At 48.1% G+C, this 25,296-nt stretch overlaps 1 protein-coding gene across 1 annotated transcript in view; it reads right to left on the bottom strand.

The window, feature by feature from the left end:
• Nucleotides 1-25,296, bottom strand: part of SHANK3 (SH3 and multiple ankyrin repeat domains 3) — a 353,875-nt gene that overhangs the window by 55,317 nt on the left and 273,262 nt on the right. The window contains exon 15 of the mRNA XM_035569314.2: nt 17,691-17,815. Within this exon, the coding sequence (XP_035425207.2) occupies nt 17,691-17,815 (125 nt within the window). The remainder of the gene's footprint in view (nt 1-17,690; nt 17,816-25,296) is intronic.

Here is a 25,296-nt window from a genome sequence, read left to right as displayed (position 1 = left end):
CAGGGACGTGTCAGAGCGAGGCCAGAGGAGGCCACGAGGATGCTGCAGGGGCTGGAGCCCCTCTGCTGTGGGGCCAGGCTGAGGGAGCTGGGGGTGCTCAGCCTGGAGAAGAGAAGGCTCCGGGGAGAGCTCCCAGGGGGCTGCCAGGGCCTGAAGGGGCTGCAGGAGAGCTGGGGAGGGACTCTGTGCCGGGGGGTAGGGGTAGGGCAGGGGGAATGGCTTTAAACTAACAAATTTAGATTAGAAATAAGGAAGAATTTCTTTACCATGAGGGTGGTGAGGCACTGGCACAGGTTGCACAGAGAAGCTGTGGATGCCCCATCCCTGGAAGTGTTTAAGGCCAGGCTGGATGGGGCTGTGAGCAACCTGGTGTAGTGCAAGGTGTCCCTGCCCACAGCAGGGGACTTGGAATTAAGATGATATTTCAGGTCCCTTCCAACCCAAACCATTCTATGATTCTGATTCTGTGATAATGTCCTCATTCTCCTGGTATCTCCATGTTGCTTTTCCAGCCTGAATTTGTATTTTTTGAACACAGCTGTCTACAGGGGTGGATATTATTCCAAATAAGCTCTTATGTGATTTGAGCAATTGTACAAATACTTCCACCCTGTGACTGACCAATGAACCCCTACAGCAGATGAAAGCTCTGAAAAGAAAGGCAAGGGCTATGTGTTCCTGAAACTCAGGGAGTGACTGACCAGAGCAGCTGCAAAGAAAGCTGAATCTGCCTCAACAGAAGGGGACCAGAGGATGGCCTTTGTTCTAGATCAACTGGCTACAGCAGCTGAGAGCTCATCCAGCTGTGCCAGCTGGGGATGCACCAGCTCTGCAATTTGTCTGCACCAAGCACTGCACAGACCACAGCGGCACATTCCATGGCTATTTGCTGACAACCTTGGTGTGTTGCTGCTTTCCAGATTTGTTCCCTGTCTGAAAACTCTGAAGATCTAGAGTTTGGATTACTTTTCTCCAGGTGGAATTCACCACGTATTTTAAAAGAGACTGATTTTCTTATTTGTTTACCCTTCCTGTCTTTCCCTGCTTTGTTCCTTCTTTGTTCTTTCATATATTCATCTTACAGGTGTCCTGAACACTGATAATTTAGATAAAGTAGGGAACTGCTAAGCTGATTTTTGCCTACCACTGTGGCTCTTCACTAGAGCTCCTTACACCACTGCTGGCAGCCCCAGAACATACTCCTGACTGTGACCTTTCATTACTCCAAATCTTGCCCCTGAACTATATGCATGGAAGCAGTTTCCCTCTTACAGCAGGTTAACTTCTCTGCTACAAAAAAAAAAGCAAAAAAAAAAAAAAAGCCACATCTCCAGAAAATTTTGGGACAACAAAAAACAGTACCCAGCTTCCTTGAAAGTTATTGCCTGCACACATGGTGGGCTGAGTCCCCACAAGTTCCTGAGATACAAGTCTGGGTTCAGCACATCTGGCTACTCTGAAGCATTTGAGAAAAATTCCTCAAGGAGATGCGACCTATGTGGAGATCACTGGTATGTTCAGCAGTCCCTAGCATGGTGGCAGCAATGTGACAAACTAAGTATTTCCAGCTGAAGTCAGACTGTTGGTAAAAAAAGAACAGAAAACTGCCCCCTTGCAAGAAAGGAATTGCTTAACAGTTTATGACAATGTAATGTTTGATTGCTAAAGGATGATAAAATGACTATCCCTGCAGGTTGGACCAGGGAGGTGATCGTCCCCCTCTCCTCAGCTCTGGTGAGGCCGCACCTTGAGTGCTGTGCTCAGCTTTGGGCCCCTCACTACAAGAAGGACATCGAGGCCCTGAAGCGTGTCCAGAGAAGGGCTACGAAGCTGGTGAAGGGCCAGGAACACAGGTCCTGTGAGGAGCGGCTGAGGGAGCTGGGGGTGTTTGGTCTGGAGAAGAGGCGGCTCAGGGGAGACCTCATTGCTCCCTACAACCACCTGAAAGGAAGGTGTGGGGAGCTGGGGGTCAGCCTCTTCTCACAGGTAACCAGTGATAGGACTAGAGGGAACAGCCTCAAGTTGTGCCAGGGGAGGTTTAGGTTGGAAATGAGGAGACATTTCTTCTCAGAAAGAGCAGTCAGGTGTTGGGACGGGTTGCCCAGGGAGCTGGTGGCGTCACCGTCTCTGGGGGTGTTCAAGGTAAGGTTGGACCTGGTGCTTAGGGACATGGTTTGCTGGGTGACACTGGTAGTAGGGGTATGGTTGGACCAGATGACCACGGAGGTCTCTTCCAACCTTAATGATTCAATGATTCTGGACTCTTCAATAGATCACCACAGTAGTGCAAATTCCCAGGAATAGCAAGAGTTTCTTAGAGGAATGTCAGCGCTGAAGCCTGAAATAAGATTCTTCTTCTACCAGAAGAACACCTGGTCCAACAACCAGGAGATGCAGACTGCTAGACAGAACTGAGGGCAATAAATCTTCACCAACAGGAACAAACCTGTATGCCACTGCATGTTCTGATTGCCAACTTTATCCCCTCAGTGTTTCAAAACTCTCATGCTGGAGAAAGCTTCCAAGATACTCCAGATCCTAAGTCACTCCTTTTGGGAACTTGAGCTCTAAACTGTCTTTCCCATGTCTCCCAGGCAATCTCATTCTCTGGGCATAGCATGTACTGGTGCAGAAATGCTTTGAAACAGGATTTCACTGAAATTCGTGATCACAGTTATCCAGGGGAACTTCTGCATATACACTGAGACCTGCCACAAGCAGGACCCCCAGAACAGACCCCCCACAAACCAGGCAATGGAACTCAAACCTGATCGAGTGAAAGATGAACCTGACCGTGGCAGGGGGTGGGCTGGGTGATCTTTAAGGTCCCTTCCAACCCAAACTACTCTGATTCCATGAATTAAACACCTGCGCACCAGGGCTCCTGCCTTCATGTGCTGAACAAGATGGACTCCTTAAGCCTCCCAAACCTTTTTTCATGTTGTGAATCACTTTGAGGCCCTTGTTTGAATTCCACTCAGTAACTTCAGATTCATCCAGTGGTGTGAATTCCTTACTTGCACGAAGTAATGCTTTAGTAATCTTCCAAAGCTGCAACTAGATATGCAAGTTCACATAACTCTTAAAGCTTATCCTTTACATATACAAACAAAACATCTCTGCCACATCCTACGCAATCAGCTAATGTTAACACAATTATCTTGGAGAAACCCATGTCTTTTGCTGAATTACATTTTCCAGGGTAATCTCATACCGTGTAACCTGGAATCTTTGCTTGCAGACACGTTACATGGGCTGCTGGAATATGGCTGCTTTGTCAGGAAAGCCAGACCATTCTGCAGCAGTGACTTTACAGGTAGCTATTCCCCCACCATTCGTGACACCTTCAGTCCTTACAAATGCAGCTTCTTTGTCACTATTTTGGAACAGTGATAGAAGTGTTGAGCTGCAGGGATCAAAAACTGTAATGAAGCCTGGTTGGTAATGGCTCCACGCACTGGTACCTTCTCCTTAGCAGATGCTTTCTGAAATGCACCACTGAACAATTTTGTAAAGAATCTAAGCCATACTCCCTCTGTTAATTCCACTTAATGTACATTTATTTGTACACAAATCACATGGCTATTAAGGAAGTCAAAACATGCTATGTAAACACAGTCTTCACTTTAGCCAGTCCTATGATGCTGTCAAGAAAGGACAGCAGGTTTATTTCCACCTTCCATGGATCCACACTGTATTTTACTACCTGTATTTTCCTTCCCTAATTCTTTGTTGTGTTCCAAATTTTTCTTTATTTTATGCAGCACTGGTGTTGATCTAAACAAGCTGAAGTTTCCTGAATCACCTATTTTATACCTTCAGAATATTAGAATAGCAACAGCCTTCTACCAACTCTTTGAAATTTCATAGATTAGCAAGATTTTGAGGTATTAACATCAGTGGTTCAGACAACTCCTCAGCAAGGCTCTTTTAGACACTTGGGTATATGTTATTCAAGACTGTTAATTTGAGTATGTTTATTTTTAGCAAATACTATCTCACTTTCTCCTTGGTTACAGCTGGGAAACTTTCTGTTCCAAGCACATCATATGGATAGATACATCCTCCTGATTTGTTCCAAACTCAGAACAGAACATTTTTACTTTTTTTTTTTTCACCAGAATATGCAATTTTATCATTTGCATATAGAAATGGATCTCTACCGGATTTTTTTTTTTGCCTCTAATGCTTAAAAATTTCTTATTATTTTTACATATTGGCCTTTGATATTTCCTTTGGCTTTCCTTATCAACCTCCTACGTACTTTAGCTCAAATTATCTGCATTTCCTTCCCTTTTACTTGCTAACCTTTCCAGTAAGAAGGAGATACTGTGGCTATAAGTAATATTTAACTGCTCCTTCATTATCTCACTGAAGTGGGGCGATGTCTTGCCCAGCAGTTTTTTTTTTCTTCCCCTGACTTTTGGGCTGCATTTAGCAATGTGTCCTCAAATAACCTGTAGATTTTCTTCATTATGTAAAATTGATATTCCCAAATATCAAAAACTCTGAGATTCAGAAAAATGACACTCTCCCATCCTCAGGAGATGCTCACAGTTTGCTGACATGCTCCACACATGTAAATCACAGCAGATCACGACCATCAGATCTACTACTACTCCTGCACATTTTTATCGGAGCGATCAATTCTTTTTTTTTTTATCGTGTCAAATCAAATTAATACTAGATTACAGTATCTTACACCAAGAATATTTCACTAGTGACAGAAGAGATATTCAGAAAATGCTCCCTGGCTGAACCAACTTCTGACATAAGAGGTTTTCTCCTTACCCATAAGGAAAGGCAGCCAGCAGGGTCTCTTCAGTACCAAACAGGCACTACAACAGACCAGGCAGAGGTCTATACACCTGACTGTTTGGGCAGTCATATCCCAGGTCAATTGTTAATTTCAATTTTCTTTTCCCCTAACAATGCTTTTGTACAACTATATAGCAAAGACATATATAACGAAAATATCCACAGATTTATATCCATATTTGTATTTGATGTCCGTAAGTTTAGTGTGTATATGCACATATGCATGTATAAAATGAAAATGTACTTCCAAAGGCTGTCTACATCACTACTTACAGGCTCCTCAAGGAAAAATCCAAGTATCTAAAGAAGGTCAGGCTTAGAGGAAGGTAAAGAAGGCTAGATACTGCAGACAGTATTCTTGAGCACTGGTCAGATAAGAGAAGACTTTCAAAATCCCATGCCCTGATAGGTCAAAGCTTTGACATTATACCCTTCAGACAGGAAACATCTACAGCTAGTCCCGTAACTGTGGCACTTTCCCAGCCTGATGCTGTCCCACTGACTCCAACTAGGCAGGTGAGCACTAATTGCATAAGTGTAATTGCCCATGTGCATTTTGTTATGGCGCTGAGCACGGAAAGGCAGTCAATTTGGGTGCCCTATGCAGTACCTGCCAGATTCAAATTCTGCTTCAGTTCAGAGATATCTCACAAAGCCCACCACTGAGCTCTGCACAGCCCCTTTATCTTTGCAATTTGAAAGCTTCCCTCAAGAAGCAACACATCTTCATACTCCTGCATTTCACCCAGCTAGATGATATTCTAACATCCACATCCATTCCTCCTGCCTTTTAAAGATTTTCTGTCAATAACCAGAGCATTGTCCACAAGCACTTCAAACTCTGATGTATGCACATCCAAAAGCTCAAGCACAGACACTTTTTGCCTTAGCAGTATCTGTAGGATTTGCTGACCCAGGCTGTCTGAATGTAGCATGATAGGGAAGAGCCCACCCCACTCCTATACTTCTGCCAAACCTTACAGTTCCAAGTGATAGGGCTTGGAAGACGAGCACTGGATACCATATTCCTAGGAAAATGCAGTCCTGATCAGGTAACCTTCCCTTCTCCTTCAGTTCTCCTACTTACATGCATCCTTCGTCCATGGATCTGCCATGCAGCATCACCAAGTGAAGAAGCTGCAACAGGAGACTTGAGTTCCCAGCCAGGGAGACTACAGCACTGCTCTCCCCAACCCTGTGTCTCACCTGCAGGCTGCAGCACTGTCAATGATGTTAGTACACGACGCCCTTCAGAATGGAGATGCCTCTCAAAGACAACCTGGAGGACACGAGCCCTACTGAAAGCCCTGGAGAGCTGCTGGCCGTTCCACCCCAGCTACCGCACACAGTCTTCCACTGTGCTGCTCTCAGTAAGACAGTCTTTGCACTCAGAGCCTCCCTTCTCAGATACCTCTGCTGCAAACTACAGGAGATGAGGGCATCTTCCTCGATGCTTCTGTCAAATGGAGAGTATTTAAAAATGGAGGGAGCTCTGACTTGGAAAGACAAAGCTCAGGAAAGGAAAGAGACAGTGTTCAGTTCTGCTGAGTGACCCTGTTCTGGAAAAAGATGGGAATCTTATTTATGACCTTGCTCATTACCCTAGCCAACGTTACTGTCACAGGGAAGGCTTACTGGTGATACACCCAGGAAAAACCTGGACCAGCTCAAATGGGACTACAGGGCTTTGGGGTCAAGGGTGATGGAAACACAGCAAGAGCATGTTCCAGTTGTGTTGTCAACTGAGTCTGTTTGCAAAAACTCTTCTGGTTGAAAGGAAGACCTGCTGAGGAGTGCACACATCCACCAGACCAATGTCTGGTTGTGCAGCTGATGCTGCCAGCTACAATTCAGCTTCCTTGATCCTGGTGCCTCCAGGCACCATCTTAAGGATGATGGAGGACTACCGGGAAGAGAAAGACTCAGTGTAACCACGAAAGGGACGAACACCTTTGTGAGCACACTTGCTGATGTGGAGAGAAGGATTTTAAACTAGGTTCATCAGGGAATGGGGACCTGAGCCTACAGATTAGACAGGTATGGAGGAAAAGGTCCACAGGGAACATTCATATTCTTGCCCAGAGGACCAAGCATTCAGAGGCCAGGTTCATTCAGGTTCCCAGAGGATGGACAACAAGCAGAAAGAACTACATGTCCTGGTGTGGTCGCAGGGCTGGTTAGAAATGGTCGCAGAAATGGTTAGACTCACTGAGAGTCACTGAGGGCAGCCCACAGTCATCAGGAGGTGGCCACAGCTGCCTGCAGGCTGTTCAGGAAGGACAGGGAGGTGTCCCCATGTGATGGAGCTCCTGACCGCACTGAGCTGCAGTGAGAAGGCACAGCGGTGCCTTCTGAGAGCCTCTGGATCCAGACAGGGAAGGGGAGGGACGCTGGGTCTGTTACAGATACCCGAGAGGAAGTGGTGGCTGAGGCTGCCCATAACCAGCTAGGGAAGTCTCGCAAGCCCTCATCCTCTCCAGGATTCTGACTACCCGGACACCTTCTGGGAAGACAATGAATCACTGGAATCCAGAAGGGTCCCAGACCACTGGTGACAATCTCCTAACATGAACACTGGAGGGGGTTGTCAGAGCTGACCCCCTGCTTGACTTGCTGCCCACAAACAGGGGAAAACTGGTGGTGAATGTGAACACAGGGCAGCTGGGGCTGCAGCAACTGCCAGAGGGCTGTGTTCAGGATCTGGAGGAACGCTTGAAAGGTGAGTAGCAGAATTAGGATCCTGAGGTCCAGGACTGACAGCGGCTTACTTAGGGAATTGCTGGGAAGTAATTCCTGGAAAGCAGCCACAAAGGGAAGGTGGTTCAGACCAGAAGGGAAGAAGGGTCTGGACCCAGTTCACATGACAAATAAACTAAAAAAAAGCAGCCTACAACTGCTTGCAAGGCACCTGGAGATCAGTGAGCCAAACTCTTCAGGAAGTAGCAGATGATGAAACGAGCACAGCCAGCAGCCACAAACTGCCTTGGGGCATCCAGGCTGGGCTTGGACCTTAGGAAAAAAATTCCGAGCAGGGTGGTGCAGCCCCACGAGTCACCAGAAAGTCTGCAGCAAGACAATTCTGCGTGACGGGAAGTAAAATAAAATGCATGTTCCTTGCAGAGACCGGTCAAGTTATACTACCATGTAAGTACAGTTGATGAAGTCATCTCTAGCAACACAGTGACAGTGTGGCTTTCCAGAATATGCACAAGATAAAGTCAGGCCTAGATGGGTAGCACAGGGTCTGGTGTGTGGCACAACAGCCTTGCTACTGCAATATAGATTAACACACCAAGATACGATGGCCTCTGCAGTGATGACCTTGAGGCAAGTCTTAGCACTGTGATGAAACCTTGTGCTACTGAAGTTCTCGGCCCACCATGAGCTGCAGATGACTTCTATGAGCCAGACTGACTGCACTGAGAGAATGAGATGGGGGGAATGAACCAGATCTCTTCCTGAGGCAATGGGAAGATCATGCTCAGAAACATGTCCAAAGGCTGAACCTCCAAAGGAAAGCGTTGTGTCAGGAAGGGTTTCTTTCCTCCATGTGTGCTGCTGGAAGACTGCAAATGGCACCAACTCACAGGTACCTCAGGATCACTTCTGAGTCTCCAGACAGGTCAGCACCTCAAGCATACGGACACCACAGAAGTCTCTGAATTCACACTGGGGACGCATTGCAGGTTTCTTGGCAGGGCTTTGCCAGCCATAATCCCAAGAAGTACCAGTGGTGATTGTACATCCAGCTATATTCACAGTGTCAGTAACACTCTGAGGTCAGCAGTTCCTCTGAGAGAACCCCCCGACAGCACAGAAAACAAATACTGAATGCTCCAAGGAGCGGCTTCATGTTTGGTATTTCTCACCTGCAGTGCTACAGAAAATGTGCTTTTTGCCAGGAGTCTGCAGTGCTGGGATTCACTCGACAGAATGTGCTGTCTATAAAATGGGCACCTACCCCAAAAAATTTGCCCTGCAATCCCTGTCCAGACAGGGAAGAGCTGGTCAGTGAACCCAGCAGACCTTGAGTACAATATGTCACATCCTAAGGCAGACCTCAGGTTACGTTAGATGAATTAATTACTCTCTGAATTCCACCATCACATTTATTTGGATTCTGCAGGCAGATCTGGCAGCTTAGACAAGGCTCCCAGGCGTAGGCACCCAGATACGTGCAGCCTGAAGTGAGGTGAGATGAATCCCACCACAGATCTCTACCAAAGGCAGGGTATTGAGATCACCTGCAACTCTGTTGTCACAGCAGCCCTGTGGGTTATAGGACCGCAGCTGTATTTAGGAAATTAGAGTGCCCCAGGGAATGCTGGCACCTGGAAATGTGAACAAGAACATTGACAAGCCAGTGTTAGCCAAGCTAACCAGAGAAAATCAGCCACACAGCTTCATGTGAGAGTTGGCTTCCAACCACTCTACTTGGAGCACATGTGATGGAAGTACAGTTAAAGAGATGCTGAGTAAACACTGAGGTTACTTATCTAGTTATTTCTATACATAGAAATACCGTGGGAGGTGGTGATCTCAGTGCTGGAAGATCAAGGGCAGAGCTCAATGCCTGTGATCTGTCTGCCCTAAGCAAGCAGAAGCCCTGGAACTTTCTGTCCCTTCACATCCCTGAACAGCCCATACCAACCAACACGACAGGCAGGCTTGCCCATGGCTGATCTGAACCACACGCATCACAGACAGGGAAGGTTAGTCACTAAGAAGATAGCGTGGCCTTTTCACTGGTGACGAACCGATGCTCTTCCTTTGACCTGAGGATATACAGTCACTTAACTCAGTTCATGTTTTTGTTTTAGCGTTAAGAATCTGAAAATAGGATCTTTTTGTTCTTGGATCAGCAGATAACAAAGATGCTGAGCAGGTACTGCTGAAATTTCACCTGGACTGTTTTTCTGGAAATTTGGGTAGATGCACTTTTTGGAGGTCTCAGGGCTTTTGCTAGGTAAATGAACAAAGCAGGGAGCATGCCCATCTGAAAGCACAACCAGCCATGCAGTTTGAAGCCAGACAGAGTGGACATGTGTATCGGGTCTATGTGGCAAAGGTTTGCTAGATGGGGGGGTGCAAGGATGGCTTCTGTGAGAAGAGTCCAGAAGCTGACCCGTGTTAGATAAGGGTCAGCTCCATCTGGCTCCAAAAGGGACCCACCACTGGCCAGAGCTGAGTCAATGAACTGATGATGGTTGTGCCTCTGTGAGAGCAGATTTAAGAAAGGGGAAAAAAACTGCTGTGCTACAGCAGCTGGGAGAGTGAGGAGTGAGACCCAGCCCTGCAGTTCCCAAGGTGAGTGCAGCAGGAGGGCAGGAGGTGCTCCAGGCACGCAGCAGCAGTTCCCCTCCCTGCGGCCTGTGGAGAGGCCCCTGGTGGAGCAGGCTGTCCCCCTGCAGCCCATGGGTCCCACATGGAGCAGATCTCCACGCTGCAGCCCCCCGTGGAGGAGCCCCCGCTGGAGCAGGTGGATGTGGCCTGGAGGAGGCTGCGGCCCAGTGGAGAGCCCCCGCAGGAGCAGGCCCCGGGCCGGAGCTGCAGCCCGTGGAGAGGAGCCCCCGCAGGAGCAGGGGTCTGGGGGGAGCTGCTGCCCACCCGTGGGGGACCCGTGCTGGAGCAGTTTGCTCCTGGGGGATGGACCCTGTGGTACGGAGCCGTGTGGGAGCAGTTCTTGAAGAGCTGCTGCCTGTGGGCAGCCCCCGCAGGCTCAGTTCAGGAAGGACGGCATCCCGTGGGAGGAACCCCACATGGAGCAGGGGCAGAGAGGGACCGAAGGAGTGGTGGAGACGAAGCATCAAGGACTGACCTCAGCCCCCATTCCCCCATTCCCCTGTGCTGCTTGGGGGGGACATAGAAGAGGGTGGATGTAGTGGGGCAGGTGTTTTTAGTTTGCTTTTAGTTTCTCACTGTTCTAGTCTGCTAGTGGTAGGCAATAAATTACATCAATCGCCCTACTCTGAGTCTGTTTTGCCTGTCACGATGATTGTTGAGCAATCTCCCCGTCCTTATCTCAACCCTTGAGCCCTTTCCATCTTATTTTGTTCCCCTTTTTCTTTGAGGAGGGGGAGTAAGAGAGTGGTTGTGGTGGAGTTCAGCTGCCTAGCTGAGTAAAACCACCACACCATGGCAGGACCAAGGATGGAAAAGGGGGTTATGAAGTGAATGAAAAAATACATCTTAGAGTGAGTAGCAGCTCATGAAAATATGCTGAAGGATTGCAAGACTGAAAAAAGCAACCCAGAACAGAGGGGATGCCAACGTTCTGAGTTCAGCCAGCCTGAAGGACAGCAGATAAGCAGAAATGCTCTGTCCAGGCTCATAATGGACATGAAAGCAGCACTTCTTGCACCTCTCTGTTCTGCTTGTGTGATATGCAAAATGATCTGTGCATTCCACCTGTCCTGTTGTCTTTATTCTCCTCAACGTGTCAGATGCCCGCCACCCCTCTCACAATCAGGTGCCAGACATCTTACAGTCTCCCTACATGCTTACAATCTAGACAGCGGGTAAAATCTTAGGAATAATAAAAGCGCGATCTGATTCCCACCCAAAATACGCAGCAGCAAACGAGGGCTGAGTCAACATACAAAAGCAGAAGGTCTAACACTTGTTACAGATGCATATGGTTCGCTGGGATTTAAAAAATGAACATGTTCAGTCCAGTACGATGAGAAGGCTTAGGTTTCCAGAGAGAGGACTTGAGGAATGACAAAGGAAAAGAGAAGAAGCAAAAAGCCCAGAAGCCTAGGGAAAAAAAAAAAAAAGAAAGAAAAAACGAGATGGTATCTCTCTGTGGAATGAGAGGAAGGGCCAGATATTCCAGTCTATTATGGTATTTAAGAGTTGCAAATGCTTCTTGGAAGGTCAGGGACTTGGTTGCTGTAAGGGCCTCAGCGAAATTTTAAACACACTTCTAATACTTGAATTTCTGTTGACAGATGGCATTGCAGGACTGAGGTTACTTCTCTCCACAGCTCCTGCTTCCTCTGCCACAGTGCAGAGACAGAAGAGGCTCAGAGGCGAAGATGCATGAGGCAGCCCAGCCCAGCCCAGCCAGGGCTCTGTTAAAAATGGGATCAGCAGGAGATGAACCCCAGTGGCAAAGGGAGAGCAGGCAGAACACATGAATACGTAATGCCTGCAGACACGATGACCGGTTGTTACTATTAGATTATGTGATTAAAGGCTAATCACCATAACCATAAAGAAGCAGAGAACAATGGCAGGTGGAGGAACCTGGCCAGTGCTAATGGAGCACCCTGCCTCAGCTGCTTCCAGGGCTACCACAGGAGGAGCCTCGGCCCCAGCCCAGGTCCAACACCCACCAGGTGAGTTGATGGGAGGCTCTCTCCGGGCCACCCTGCAGACCAAGGGGCATTACTGAGGGGCACAGGACACGTTACGGGCTTCCAGCAGGAGCATTCAGGGATTGTGCAAGACCTACTGAGATCATGTGAAAAGACCAAAAGCTGGAGAAGGGGGGATGATGGTGAATCAGGTGAGAACAAGCACAGGAGAATAAAGGGAGAAGATGTGGAAGAAGCCAGCCGAGGGTAAAGAGGTCAGTGGTCAGAATGACCAAGTGTCTGAGGCCAGCTTCTGGCAGATCCAGTGCATCAGGAGATCCGAGCACCAGCAACTGGAGTGGGTCTCAAGGGTTCACATACTCAGGTGCCAGTAACCAGCAATCCATATTGTCTCTGTGCATATATGTATATAGTCTCTGTTGACAGGCTTTCGTTCTGATAAGTCAGTGGGGAGGACATGGTCAGGCCACCTGATTGTGCCTGCAGCATGCCGTGCATTTTCTCATCTGTGTGGCAGGCTGTGTGCATATGGATATATGGTACATCTGTATGTGTCCCCGCTGGGAACACATGCTAAACCTTGCTGCTGACTGAACCTGGGAACCTGGAGCTGCAGCAGCCTTGCATTTCACAGAATCACAGAATCGTCTAGGTTGGAAGAGACCTCCAAGATCACCGAGTCCAACCTCTGTACCTAACTACTAACAAGTCCTTCACTAAACCACATCACTAAGCTCAACATCTAAATGTCTTTTAAAGACCTCCAGGGATGGGGACTCAACCACTTCCCTGGGCAGCCCATTCCAATGCCTAACAACCCTTTCGGTAAAGAAGTTTTTCCTAATATCCAACCTAAACCTCCCCTGGCGCAACTTTAGCCCATTCCCCCTCGTCCTGTCACCAGGCACGTGGGAGAATAGACCAACCCTCACCTCTCTACAGCCTCCTTTAATGTACCTATAGAGAGCGATGAGGTCGCCCCTGAGCCTCTTCTTCTTGAGGCTGAACAATCCCAGCTCCCTCAGCCGCTCCTCGTAAGACTTGTTCTCCAGACCCCACACCAGCTTCGTTGCCCTTCTCTGGACTCTCTCGAGTACCTCCATGTCCTTCTTGTAGCGAGGGGCCCAAAACTGAACACAGCACTCGAGGTGTGGCCTCACCAGAGCTGAGTACAGGGGGACAATCACTTCCCTAGACCTGCTGGCCACACTGCTTCTTATACAAGCCAGGATGCTGTTGGCCTTCTTGGCCACCTGAGCACACTGCTGGCTCATATTCAGCCGACTGTCAACCAATATTCCCAGGTCCTACTCTACCAGGCAGCTTTCCAACCACTCATCTCCCAGCCTGTAGCTCTGCTTGGGGTTGTTGCGCCCCAGGTGCAGGACCCGGCACTTGGCCTTGTTGAACTTCATACAGTTGGCCTCAGCCCATCGGTCCAGCCTATCCAGATCCTCCTGCAGAGCCTTCCTACCCTCGAGCAGATCGACACACGCACCTAACTTGGTGTTGTCTGCAAACTTACTGAGGGTGCACTCCATCCCCTCATCCAGATCATCGATAAAGATATTAAAGTGGACTGGCCCCAGCACTGAGCCCTGGGGGACGCCACTAGTGGCCAGCCTCCAACTGGATTTGACTCCATTCACCACAACTCTTTGGGCCCAGCTATCCAGCCAGTTTTTAACCCAACTGAAGCGTACGCCAGTCCAAGCCATGAGCAGCCAGTTTCTTGAGGAGAATGTTGTGGGAAACGGTGTCAAAAGCCTTACTGAAATCAAGGTAGGCCACATCCACAGCCTTTCCCTCAACCACTAAGCGTGTCACGTTGTCATAGAAGGAGATCAGGTTCGTCAAGCAGGACCTGCCTTTCATAAACCCATGCTGACTGGGCCTGATCGCCTGGTTGCCCTGTAAGTGCCGTGTGATGACACTCAAGATAATCTGCTCCATGAGCTTCCCTGGCACTGAGGTCAAGCTAATAGGCTTCCAGGTTCCCCGGGTCCACCCCCCGGCCAATTCTTGTAGATGGGCATCATGTTTGCTAGCCGCCAGTCGACTGGGACCTCCCCTGATAGCCAGGACTGTCAATAAATGATGGAAAGCGGCTTGGCCAGCTCCTCCGCCAGTTCTCTCAGTACCCTTGGGTGAATTAATTTCCTGCGTGACTTAAAACTCCCGACAGTTACCAGGGAGTTGGCGCTTTCCTGCTTCAAGATTATCTTTGTCTATTCTTCCTGGAGGTGTCTGATGAAATTTTCCACCTTCACACAATTAGGCAGAAGTTTTCCAGTATGAACAGAGACCAGTCTCACTGAAGAAAGTATCGGGTGAGGACACCAACACTAAAATGTCCGTGCAATTTTGATCTGAATTTAACACATCTCTAATACATACACTTGGACAGGTTGATGAAGATGTGTGTTGGAGACCTGTATGAGGCTCCAAGCCATATCACAGGATCTCTCTTTCTGAATATTGCTCTCAGGATGTAGCTTTACGTTGCAGCAAAGTTGATGTGCTCAGTCTGAACCCATTTCCAGCTTCTCTTCCCAGGGACAACACACATGCTCACTGCTCCTCTTGCAAAAGATTTAATGATCCTGCAGCCACAGGGGAAGTCAGCTCTCTAGCTGATGGAAGGAAACAGTAAGCTGCTGAGGGCAGGTTACCAGCTAAATACACTTGTTCTGCAGCTGAACATCCAAATTGGGAGGGAGAGGAGAAGGACTGTGAATCTCAGCCATGATGAGGATACTGTGCTGCAGTACTCACCTGCTCATTCCACCCCAAGAGGCTTTATACACATCTGAAATTCCTCCTTGCTTTATACTGTTTATAATACTAGGTATCAGAAAAAGGAACAGCTCTATAATGATTTTGTCAGGTTTATGCCGATTTGTGTTTCTCTGTGTCTCTTTAGAGGCTACAGAAGACACACTAAGAACGCAGACTGTTGCTGGCAAAGGTTATTTGGGTCGAGCAGTCTCTGCCAGCACCCCCCAGCTCACAGCTTTGGGGTGATGTTCGTGCTGTAAGACCTGTGCCCTCACGGCACACGGCCCCCTTCTCCCCTTCTTGCTCTGGTCACCAGCTGAGGGATTCACAGCAGCACACAGCTCCACGTCCTCCTGCCTGCTGGCAGCAACACTGGCGCATGTGGGCACTGGTGTTGCCTGCAGGCGTTTCCGCTTTGCACCGAAGGCTGCAGCACACTCAGCGCCTCGCCACAGCACATCACGACTGGTCCCCTGCTCTTAATGCAGGCTTTCCATCAACCACTCATTCAGCTTCAAGTCTCACAACAGAGCCTGAGGCACTTGGTCTGGAGGAAGTATTCCTAGAAAGAGCCCACAGAGTAGAAAGATTCCACAGAGAAGGGGGATCCTGGTGCGCCGGGCAGCTAGCTGCTTGTTACAGTGGGGATGACCACCTATCGAAGAGTATTTTTCACTATAAGCTTCAGACTGTGGGATGAGTTGCAGCAGCTGGGCTGAGCAAAGCCTCGCTGCCGCCTTCTCCAGTCCCAGGAACACTTCTGCAACTGGTACAAATTCACACATTTACTCACCTACACCACACACAACCACAACTTTTATCTTCACATTGAACCAATGTGGTTGTAATATACTGCATTACTGGGTTTAAAGCCTTATGATTTTTGCATGGGAAAACATAAGAAAGAAAATCCCATGGCATGCCTGTCCTTTCCCTGACTGCACACAATCTGTTCAGTGTGCACTATCGCATACTCGCTGCAAGAATCCTGACCACACAATTCACCTCTGCTTTCCCCATGATGTTCCCTTTCCCAGCCCCACCTAACACACACGGCTGTTTCACAGACTCAGTGTCAATTCGGCATCACTCCACCTCTTCTGCTAATGTTGCTCCCTTGGTAGAGGCAGGATTCACCTCACACTACTGACACCATACACATCTCCATTTGGAGCAGACTCTCTGGGAACCCTTTACAGTGACGGCACAGCAGCAGACATCTTGACTGAGCGATTCACAAACATTTAAATATTTTCTTAACCACCTTATCGCAACAGCCTTTTCTCTGGCTCCAAGAAATGCAGACTTGGCCTATTCATACTATATCCATTTGGCATGGATTCTGAACATAATTTTCATTTTCAAGTACCATAGTAATTTCTCCTACACTTCTCTCCTATAGTGATGAAAATCCCCGTACACATTAACAAATTAATGTTATCACTCTCTTTCAAATCACTCCTTAAAACTATCCTCTGCTGTGTTCACTAAGAGATGAAGCAGCTGATACGCAAGAACCAGTCCTTGCAGTGTTATCTCCCTACCTAGGGACAGTGAGCATCAGCACTGGAGCACTCACGTAGTCCCATGGGTGCAACACAGCCGTCACCACCGGTCCTGCGCATATGCGTGCTCTGTACAGCACCTAGCAGTGTTCTCCTGACCTGTCCCTGCTGTCTGGGCATATGCTAATACAAACAGGAACAAAATATCAATGCAGCCAAGCTGGGGATCAAGCGAGCGCTGCCACTGCTGGAGACCTGTGAGCCACCTTCAGAGCCCTACCATGGTTTTCTCCCAAATCTCCCACCCACGCCTCAGGCAGACTGCATGCCATACTCCAAAGAACCTGCCAGGAGGCACCTGGCATCCTCCCAGCACACCCCATCCCCAGCAGGCCCCCCCCAGCCGGTGCCCAGCCCCACACCCAGGTGGGTTTGGAGACCCCCCAGGAGGAGACCCTCCAGCCTCTGGTCCCGGTGCCAGGGCTCCGGCCCCCGCCTGGCCCAGAAGTGCCGCTGGGGGCTAGGGGGAGCCACCTGGCTGCAGGCTGCGCCCGGGGCCTCCGCTCCTGCCCTGGGCACCACTGGAAAGAGCCTGGCTCCATCTTCTTCATGTGTCTGTATCTACCTCTCTGCATGCACCACACTGTATTCCCCCTCTCTGTAACTTGCTGCTGAACCCGTTGGCCATTTTTTAAATGTGAAATTGCCAATGACTCTAATCCTTGCTTCTTTTTTGTTTTAAACATGACCAAGAAAATCCAGTCTGCTGTGACCCTAGAGCAGAGTGGAGGCAGGACACAGACTCCAGCAGGACTTTCTCAAGAAAGAAAAAGTGCGAAGTGGGAGATATACAAGAGCAGAGCATTACGTATTTGCTAAATCTAATTCTTCTCTGTAGACCCCAATACTTGTACCACATTGGGCAAAACTGTAATAAATATCAGTACAAAAGAATCCTGGCAGGCCTCCAGAGAGGACATCTAATGAGTCTTTTCTCTGACTTCCATTTTCCCCATAATTTTAGTTAGCAGAAGGGAACCTGTCAGCTCGTTTTCTAGCACAGAGAGCATGTATCTGCTTGAATTATTGTACCGAAGAACATTTTTTCATCAAGACATCTAGGCAGCAGACATTTCAATAACAATTATTACCCAGCTCTCAAAACACCTTACAAAGGAAAATAATTTTGTGCACGATGTTGGCCCTTGTGCTGCAGACGAAGATACTGCTGGCTGCCATCAGTCACTCTCCCTGCCGCGTCCGGGCTCACCTCAATCAGAAAGTCTCCTGTGCGAAGCCCTGCTCTCCAAGCAACGCCTTCCACATCCACTGATTCCAGGTACTGGAGCGCTGGGAAGGCTGGGGTTGGGGTGAACTCCTCAATTGGGGTTTCAGCTACAAAAGACAGAGAGAGAGATTGAAGCAGTGTGGCTAAAAGAAGGCAGAAGATGGTGGACAGTGTCCAGGAGCCTAAGAAAATCTCCATACGTTGGTTTAGAAAGAACACTCATGCAAGGCTTAGCTTGACTTCAGTGCAGGAACCAGAGCTTAAGCTACATGGCTGCAGTGTTTATTGGATTGAATCCTGAGATAGCCCCGGAGCCTCCCAGAAATGTGCAACTCCCGGAGTCGTGTATGTTCCCACAAGGTCCTCATTCATCTCCCAGTACCATACACAAAATGCGAACAACATCTACAAGCAGTGCCATGAGGAGTGGAACTCGCTCCTTCTGACTCGTAGCTACAGAAGACATGTTTATGTCTGAGTTAGAAGCTCCAGGACTCCCTCATAGTCAGCAGAGAAAAAACTGTGCCAACCACCTGTGTCACTGAAGACGCCAGCCCTAGAGCGGAGCCCCTCACAGTACGGGACCTACAGGAGTCGAGATGCTCAGCAGCAGTGGGCCGCCTGCTGATGCACACCTGCATTCTTCAGATGAACCCCACTCTTAACCACTCAGGTTGAATTGCATTCCTGGTAGGAAAACCTGCTCCTGCCCCTAGTAGGAACACTCGTCCGGGGAAGGGACTTTCTCAGGTAGACCCAGGCAGTGCACTTGTATTACCCAGCCTCAGCCCATCCTGCATCACTGCCCGCCCGGAATGAAGGGTTTGTCCACCTTACAGCAGCAGGTGTGATGCATGCTACCTTGTGTGACGGGAGAAAGGAAAAAGCTTACATTGTCTGTTTATCATGAGACTGTTGCAGGCTTTCAGAGACACCAGATCCATGAAAGAAATGAGGCAAAAAGGCCACATACAGGGCTACCACATACAGGAGTGCTCAGCAACATTGTGGGGGGTTGCAATCCTGAAACCCCGTATGTCAATGAACCTGCTTTCCCTGTCTGCACAAATAGGAGGCGATGTTCAAGGTCACCTGTCACGCAGAAACATAACCACTGACACATTGGGAGTAAGACATGAATGAAAAACCTAGGCATGCTCTGACCAATCTGCACTCTCCTCAAAAAAGAGACACACCGGAGGGTCAATGAGTAGGTTTCATTATTCCTTCCCACCTGCAACAGCAGCTTTGCTCAAGGCCAGTTGTAGAGTAACAGACAGCACGTTGTACGGCAGAAGTCCTCTCCTATAACAGCAGCACAGCACTCATTCTGTTGAGTAGCTCTTGAACATACTTAAACCACCAGGAGGACATAGGGTTAACAAGCCGTTGTTTTTTCTAATGATGCAGCCTATGTCATGCACTAAAAGATATTAATTAGTGCCTGAAACATCTACATTTTGGCTAGTGACCAATGGCTGGCAGACAGCATGGCACTGCAACTTGCACAGGGTCAGAATAAAAGCCTGATGCACAGCTTCTGGCACTGATGGCGTTGATGCAGATTGTCTCAGTCCAGTGCTCTATACAAGCAGTAAGTTTAAGTCTAGCGGTCGTGACTGAGGTGCACAGGGAGTCCTGTTGTACTTCATGTTGTCTCAAGGACGAGGTTGTTAATACAGAAGCATGTGGAGGGGCTTGCAAGCCAGCACCGAGAGCTGCACAAGGGACTCTCAGAGCTTGGCCGATGGCTGACACCATGGCTCTCCACAAACGATGCAATTCTCACACATGCAGGAGAGACGCAAGAGCTGGCAGTGACAAACGGAATGGCGAGGACACATCCGCAGCTGCTCGAACATGAAGCAGCTGACTCAAACATAAGCAGAGCCAAGGAATTCAAAATAGAGACATGCTCCCCAGCCCCTGGCCAGGCAAGCAATTTTGGGGCCTCGTATGTGAGTCTACACTGAAGGTTCCCACTCAGGACTTTGGGGGGAGTTATGGAGCTGTCTTTTTCTCACATGAATCTTTAGTCCACACAGGATTCACAGGCTCCATTCAGAAGAGCCAAAGGTAAAAGGACATTCTTTGCTAGTGTAGGGACAGCCACGTACAGGATGCACTGAAGGGTCTAGGCCAACTTTCTAAGAAATCAGACACCAAATGTCTTCTTCAGTGGCTGATGATGCTTGAAAAAACCATTTGCCCTAGACATATGCAACAAGCAAGCCAGAAAAAACAACATTATCTAGCCTGATATCATGCATGACAAGGGCCAGAGCCTTCAGCAATTGCTCCTGTAGATCCACCTCTCACCTCAGCTGATGTATGCAGAAAGCATGCTTTATTTTTCTGAACAATATAGATAATGAAGTAGTGTGTCATCACTTCTGGACAAGTTATCCATCACTCTATTATCAAATCAATGTATTTAAGAGCTGCATCAAAACCCTTATGAAGCAGAAGATTTAATAACAGAGTCAGCGGATGACCTTGTCCTTAGATCTCCTCCGATGTCAGGTCACTCCAGTAAATGTAACCTACATTCTCTTAATTGACAGATGACCATGTATTTGTGCAAAATGTATAGTCAGTTATTTTATATAGACAGGATATTTCCATCATTTGCCATAACACTTTTTAAAACTTTGTTTACAATTTTATGCAAGATTTCTTCTGCTAAATCAGATAGCCATCAGGCAGCACCAGAGCAAGACAAAGTTTGCCTGACAAGATGCTATTTTCTCAAAAATAAACTGAACGATCTGATTATGCTTAGATGTTTTTATTGACTGCATCCCAGAACAGCTTTCTATGACCTTCTTCCTTTGATGGATCCTAGCTTAAACTGGCAAGCAGTAGACAAGTCATCCTACCTATTTTTAAAAATGCCAGCGTAACATTTGATTTCTCCAAATCCTTCAAATCTTCCCCAGTGTTAAACTCAACTTCTTGGATCACTGTTCACCAGCAAGCTCTTTCAATAATCTGAAGTTAAAAGAACCACCAGCCTGACTTTGTTGCAGATGGCAGCTGCAAAACAAGGTGCCCATTAACTTTTGTTAAACCCAGGCCCAGAGGAACACAAGATTTAAGTGGAGAAAGACCTTGTGTATTGCCTGAATGTCTGAAAATTAGAAAAGGGGAGACTGAATGTAAAGGGGCTCTCTGAATGTAAAGTAAATTATTTATATGATGATAATGATAACACAGTCCCTGCAGAATATCAGCACTGCACTTTGCAAAATGGAGCATCAACATGACATCCCAGTACTGCCCTCTTATCATCACAATCAAGACTTGAAAAGGCCGAGTGGAAGTCCTGATCCCTGGGGAGGACAGCATTGTGCAGATGAGAGTTTAAGTGGTTTCCCAGCCAGAAGGAGCCTAACATGAGCAAACTACCTATCACAAGAGGCATGAGACAGACCTGTCCCACCAGGCTCACTCCCGCTGTGTTCCCACAAATGCCCAGCACAACTCGGAGGTGCTTGCTGCCCCTGTGTATCCCCAGGTGTACCAGGAGGAAGGAAAGTGAGTGCCCATAGCAAGGGAAAGAGGAGCAGCTTTGGGATTTGGCTCTGTTCCACCCATTCCTTTGACCTGCAAGCATCAGCACAGTGAAGGAGCAGGACTAAGCCCACAATGGAGGGTGGCAGCATCAAGCCATGGGCCACAGGGCTGACAAGGGGAGAAACCTTAAATTATAGCTCGGAGTCATTTGAGGGATAGTTCAAGGATGTGGTTTTCTCACTGGCAAACAAAAATATAAACTGATAGGGAATACAGGTAAAATTAACCTAGGAAAAACAGCCTTATAGCCGATTTTGTCACCTGTATTATTGATGTGTTACATGAGGATGATGGTAGACCATTTTCTGTGGGCTGGAAGCTATATCTGCAGTAACTGCATGCCACTGTACACAATTTTTAAAGTGTCAGTAATGCCTTAAAAAGTCAGTAAACAAGAAAATGCATCCTGAAGTCAGAACTGTATCCTCATGAAAGCAAATACTGGAAGCAGAATTTAATAAAAGAAGAAAAAAGCTGAAAGAGGAAGTGAACAACTCTCTCATGTTACTGCCTGAAGACCCAATATTTAATCACAAGGAACAAGAAGCTCTAGAAGGGACAAGTAAATGTGGATTAAACCATCCCTTCTCCATGCAGAGAATGAGAAGATGTGCAAGGGCAACTGCTCCAGGTGTCTCCAACAGCCACATCAGGCAGTAGGTGGAGAAGTTGCGACCTCTGGATAGAGGTACAGTCTAGCACTGGATTTCCCATCTGCCTCAGTACTGCAACATTTAGGCAATAAAGGGGAAACCTACTGTTTAGCAGTCTGCAACTGTACTTTCTTGTTTCAGATCTTTCTGTTACAGCTGCTTTTAGTTATTCTGTCAAATATATCAATACTGTGCTTACTACTTGCCCAGTACCGAATCTGATCTGTACTTTTCTTCAAAGGACCTGCAAAGGGAGAAAATGCTCCTACAGTAGTCAGTAATTAAAACATAATCACAGAATCATAGAATATCCTGCATTGGCAGGGACCCACAAGGATCATCGAGACCAACTCCTACCTCCAAACATGGCAACCTAAGAGTTAAACCATGCACCTAAGAGCTCGAACAGGCTCAGTGCCATGTCCACGTCCCTGGGCAGCCTGTCCCAGTGCCCAACCACCCCTGGGTGCAGAACCTTTCCCTAACACCCAGCCCTGACCCTCCCCTGTCCCAGCTCCAACTGTTCCCTTAGGTCCTGTCACCAGAGAGAAGAGACCAGAGCCTGTCCCTCCACTCCCTTCGTGAGGAAGCTGTAGGTTTCCTTCCCTCAGCCTCCTTTTCTCTGGCTGAACAAATTAAGGGACCTCAGCTGCTCCTCATATGTTTTGTCCTCTAGTCCTTTTACCATCTTTGTTGCCCTCCTTTGGACACTCTTTAATATTTTTATATCTTATATCGTGGAGCCCCAAACTGCACACAGTGCTCAAGGTGAAACTGCAGCAGTGCTGAGTATAGTGGGACTATTTCTTCTTTTGACCAGTTAGCTACACCACTTACAATGCACCCCAGGACCCTTTTGGCCCTCAGGGCTCACCATCGACTCACACTGAGCTTGCTATCAACCCAAACGCCAGATCCCTCTCCGGCCACTTGTCCCCCAGTCTGTATGTACATTCAGGACAGCATTGCTCTAGGTGCAAAATCCGGCACTTGCTCTTGTTAAATTTCTTACATTTGGTGATTGCCCAGTGCTCCAACCTATCAAGATCTCTCTGTAGGGCCCCTCTACCCTTAAGGGAATTGACAACTCCTACCAAGTTAGTACCGTCCAAAAACTTACTTAGTGTGTGCTCAGCTCCTCTGTCCAGGTCACTGATAAAAACGTTGAAGGGAACTGACCCTAAAAAGTAGCCCTGGGGAACCCTACCAGCGACTGGCTGCCAGCCTGGTGCAACCCCATTTACTATAACCCTTTGAGCCTGAGCCACCAGCCAACTGTTCGCCCATCGTACTGTGTACAAGTCCAGCTGCACGCTGCATGTTTTGTCCAGAAGGGCCCAACCCGGTCTTTCTTTTTAAGCTGATGGGTACTGGGCACATTGTTTTCTCATAAGAAACAGAATTAAATGTAATGTTGCTAAAAAGCCCTATGAAGCACCTACAAACCATGCCACATTTAAGACACCTTGGTGGTGTGCATGTCTCTTTCCAAACCACAGCTGAAAGGGGCAGAAGCACTCCTGCAGAACACTGCTCTGCAAAAGATGAAGTGTGAATGGAAAATTCACTGCTGTGGGAGAAACTCTGACCATCACTGTCACTCTTCTGCCCTCGAGGCACTCTGTCCAGCCCAGAGCCAGGAAAACCTGTGCTCCTCAGGGGCACGGAGATGGAGCGCTGCACGAGACATGCTCCACAGGCTGCCCGCGCACAGCGGGATGCAGACATCTGAGCACCGTCTGCACACAGCACAGCACACCTTCTGAAACACTTGGGAGCCAGTGCTGGCCTCACACAGGTGACAGCCCAGTGTTTCCCTTCAGCTATCTGTGAGGTTTGGCCATTTCTAGCATCGCTCTCCCTTCAACACCAATGAAACCCAGCTGTCCCTCACAGCACCACCTGTAACTTGGTCAGCTCTCTCATCGCTACCTGTCCTGCCGTGCAGCTTCTCACATCACGACTGTCAGACTTCCACCTCCTGTCCTGTCAGCTTCACCTCAGCCAGGGCCTCATCATCAGCCCAGCCACCAACGAAATAAGGCACCAGAACAATCCACCATGTTCAGAGCCTGATGTAGCCGCAGTAAAGAAGGAAGAAGACATTATATGCTCCGTACACAACTTGGGAAACCCAACCGCTGATGTCTCACAACGGCCCAGGCCAAGCCTGAGTGCAGCAACCCAGCCAATCCAAAATTCGGCTTGAAACCAGATCCTCCCTAATACTGCTTCCAGACCAGAGCCTGCAGGAAAGTGTTAGGTCAGAAGTATGTAATATGGGTAACAATTCATCTGTAAGTACCTACACAGGAAGGAAATAAAATTTAAGGATGCTCTTTCTATCCAGCTGACAAGGGCATAACTAAATCAATAGCTTTGGAATTAAATTGCAGAAATTCTCACCGGTAATGACGTAGAATTTCCTAACAAGGAGGTCTACTGTTCATTGCAAAATCTCATGACTTTAAATCTCAAGAATTATAGTTTTTACCAGTCAAGAAACTATCACGTTAACACCAAAGCTTTAGTTGTACAATTTGATCACTGTGGCCATTTCCTGATCTTAAAAATCTAATGTCATCTGGGCTGCCTTGCACCACAGGCTCTATCCTCAGCTGCACCCCGAAGAGTCAGGACAAGTCCCGAAAGAGACAGGTCACCAGGGAGCTCGGCAGGAGCTCTGAGAACCCCTCGATGCTGCGGATCTCAGGGTGAAGGCCCTGCAGCACCCAAACCCAGCTGGCAGCGCTGCAGGGGCACAGGGGATCTTGTCCCTGCAGGGCTGGTTTGCCCCCGCCGCGTTGCATGCTGCCAGGAGGATGGCACTGATGCCACAGGGGCACCTGAGTGAAACCGACGCCCCAGTTCGTTGGTACCTGCCAGGGCCAGAGGAGTGCCCGGACCTGTGAGCTGTCACTGCCCTGAGCTGCTTGTCTTCGCTAGGAGCTGCTCCCAAGGACCTCATGCAGTAAACCCCAGCCCTGATTTTGACTCTTGCAGCATCGCAATTGATCTCATTTCAAGATGAAGGCTTCACATTTACAGAGTGGAAAAAAAAAAAAAAGGATTCTAAATCATATTTACTGCAGTATATCTTAGCTACTTGGTACTTCTCACCTAAAATCCTGAAGGCATGTCCCAGAATATCGGAGCACCTGGTAGCCACTTGCAGCTAGCTGGTCAGTGGATAACAGGCACCTACAGAGTACATGTATTTGGAGGTAGGAAGAGAAGGGTGCCACAGAGGTTAATTAAAATCAGCTCCTGAGTTTTAAAGTTTCTAAGGCTAGTATAAAAGATGGGTCAAAAGCAGCATTTACCATATCTAGATTCTACTGAGCTTTGTTTCTAGGCTT

This window comes from Cygnus atratus, chromosome 1 (assembly GCF_013377495.2).
Source record: "Cygnus atratus isolate AKBS03 ecotype Queensland, Australia chromosome 1, CAtr_DNAZoo_HiC_assembly, whole genome shotgun sequence".
Taxonomy (NCBI): Eukaryota; Metazoa; Chordata; class Aves; order Anseriformes; family Anatidae; genus Cygnus; species Cygnus atratus.
Note: the sequence above shows the minus strand (reverse complement) of the source record. Positions and strands in the feature narration are given on the sequence as shown.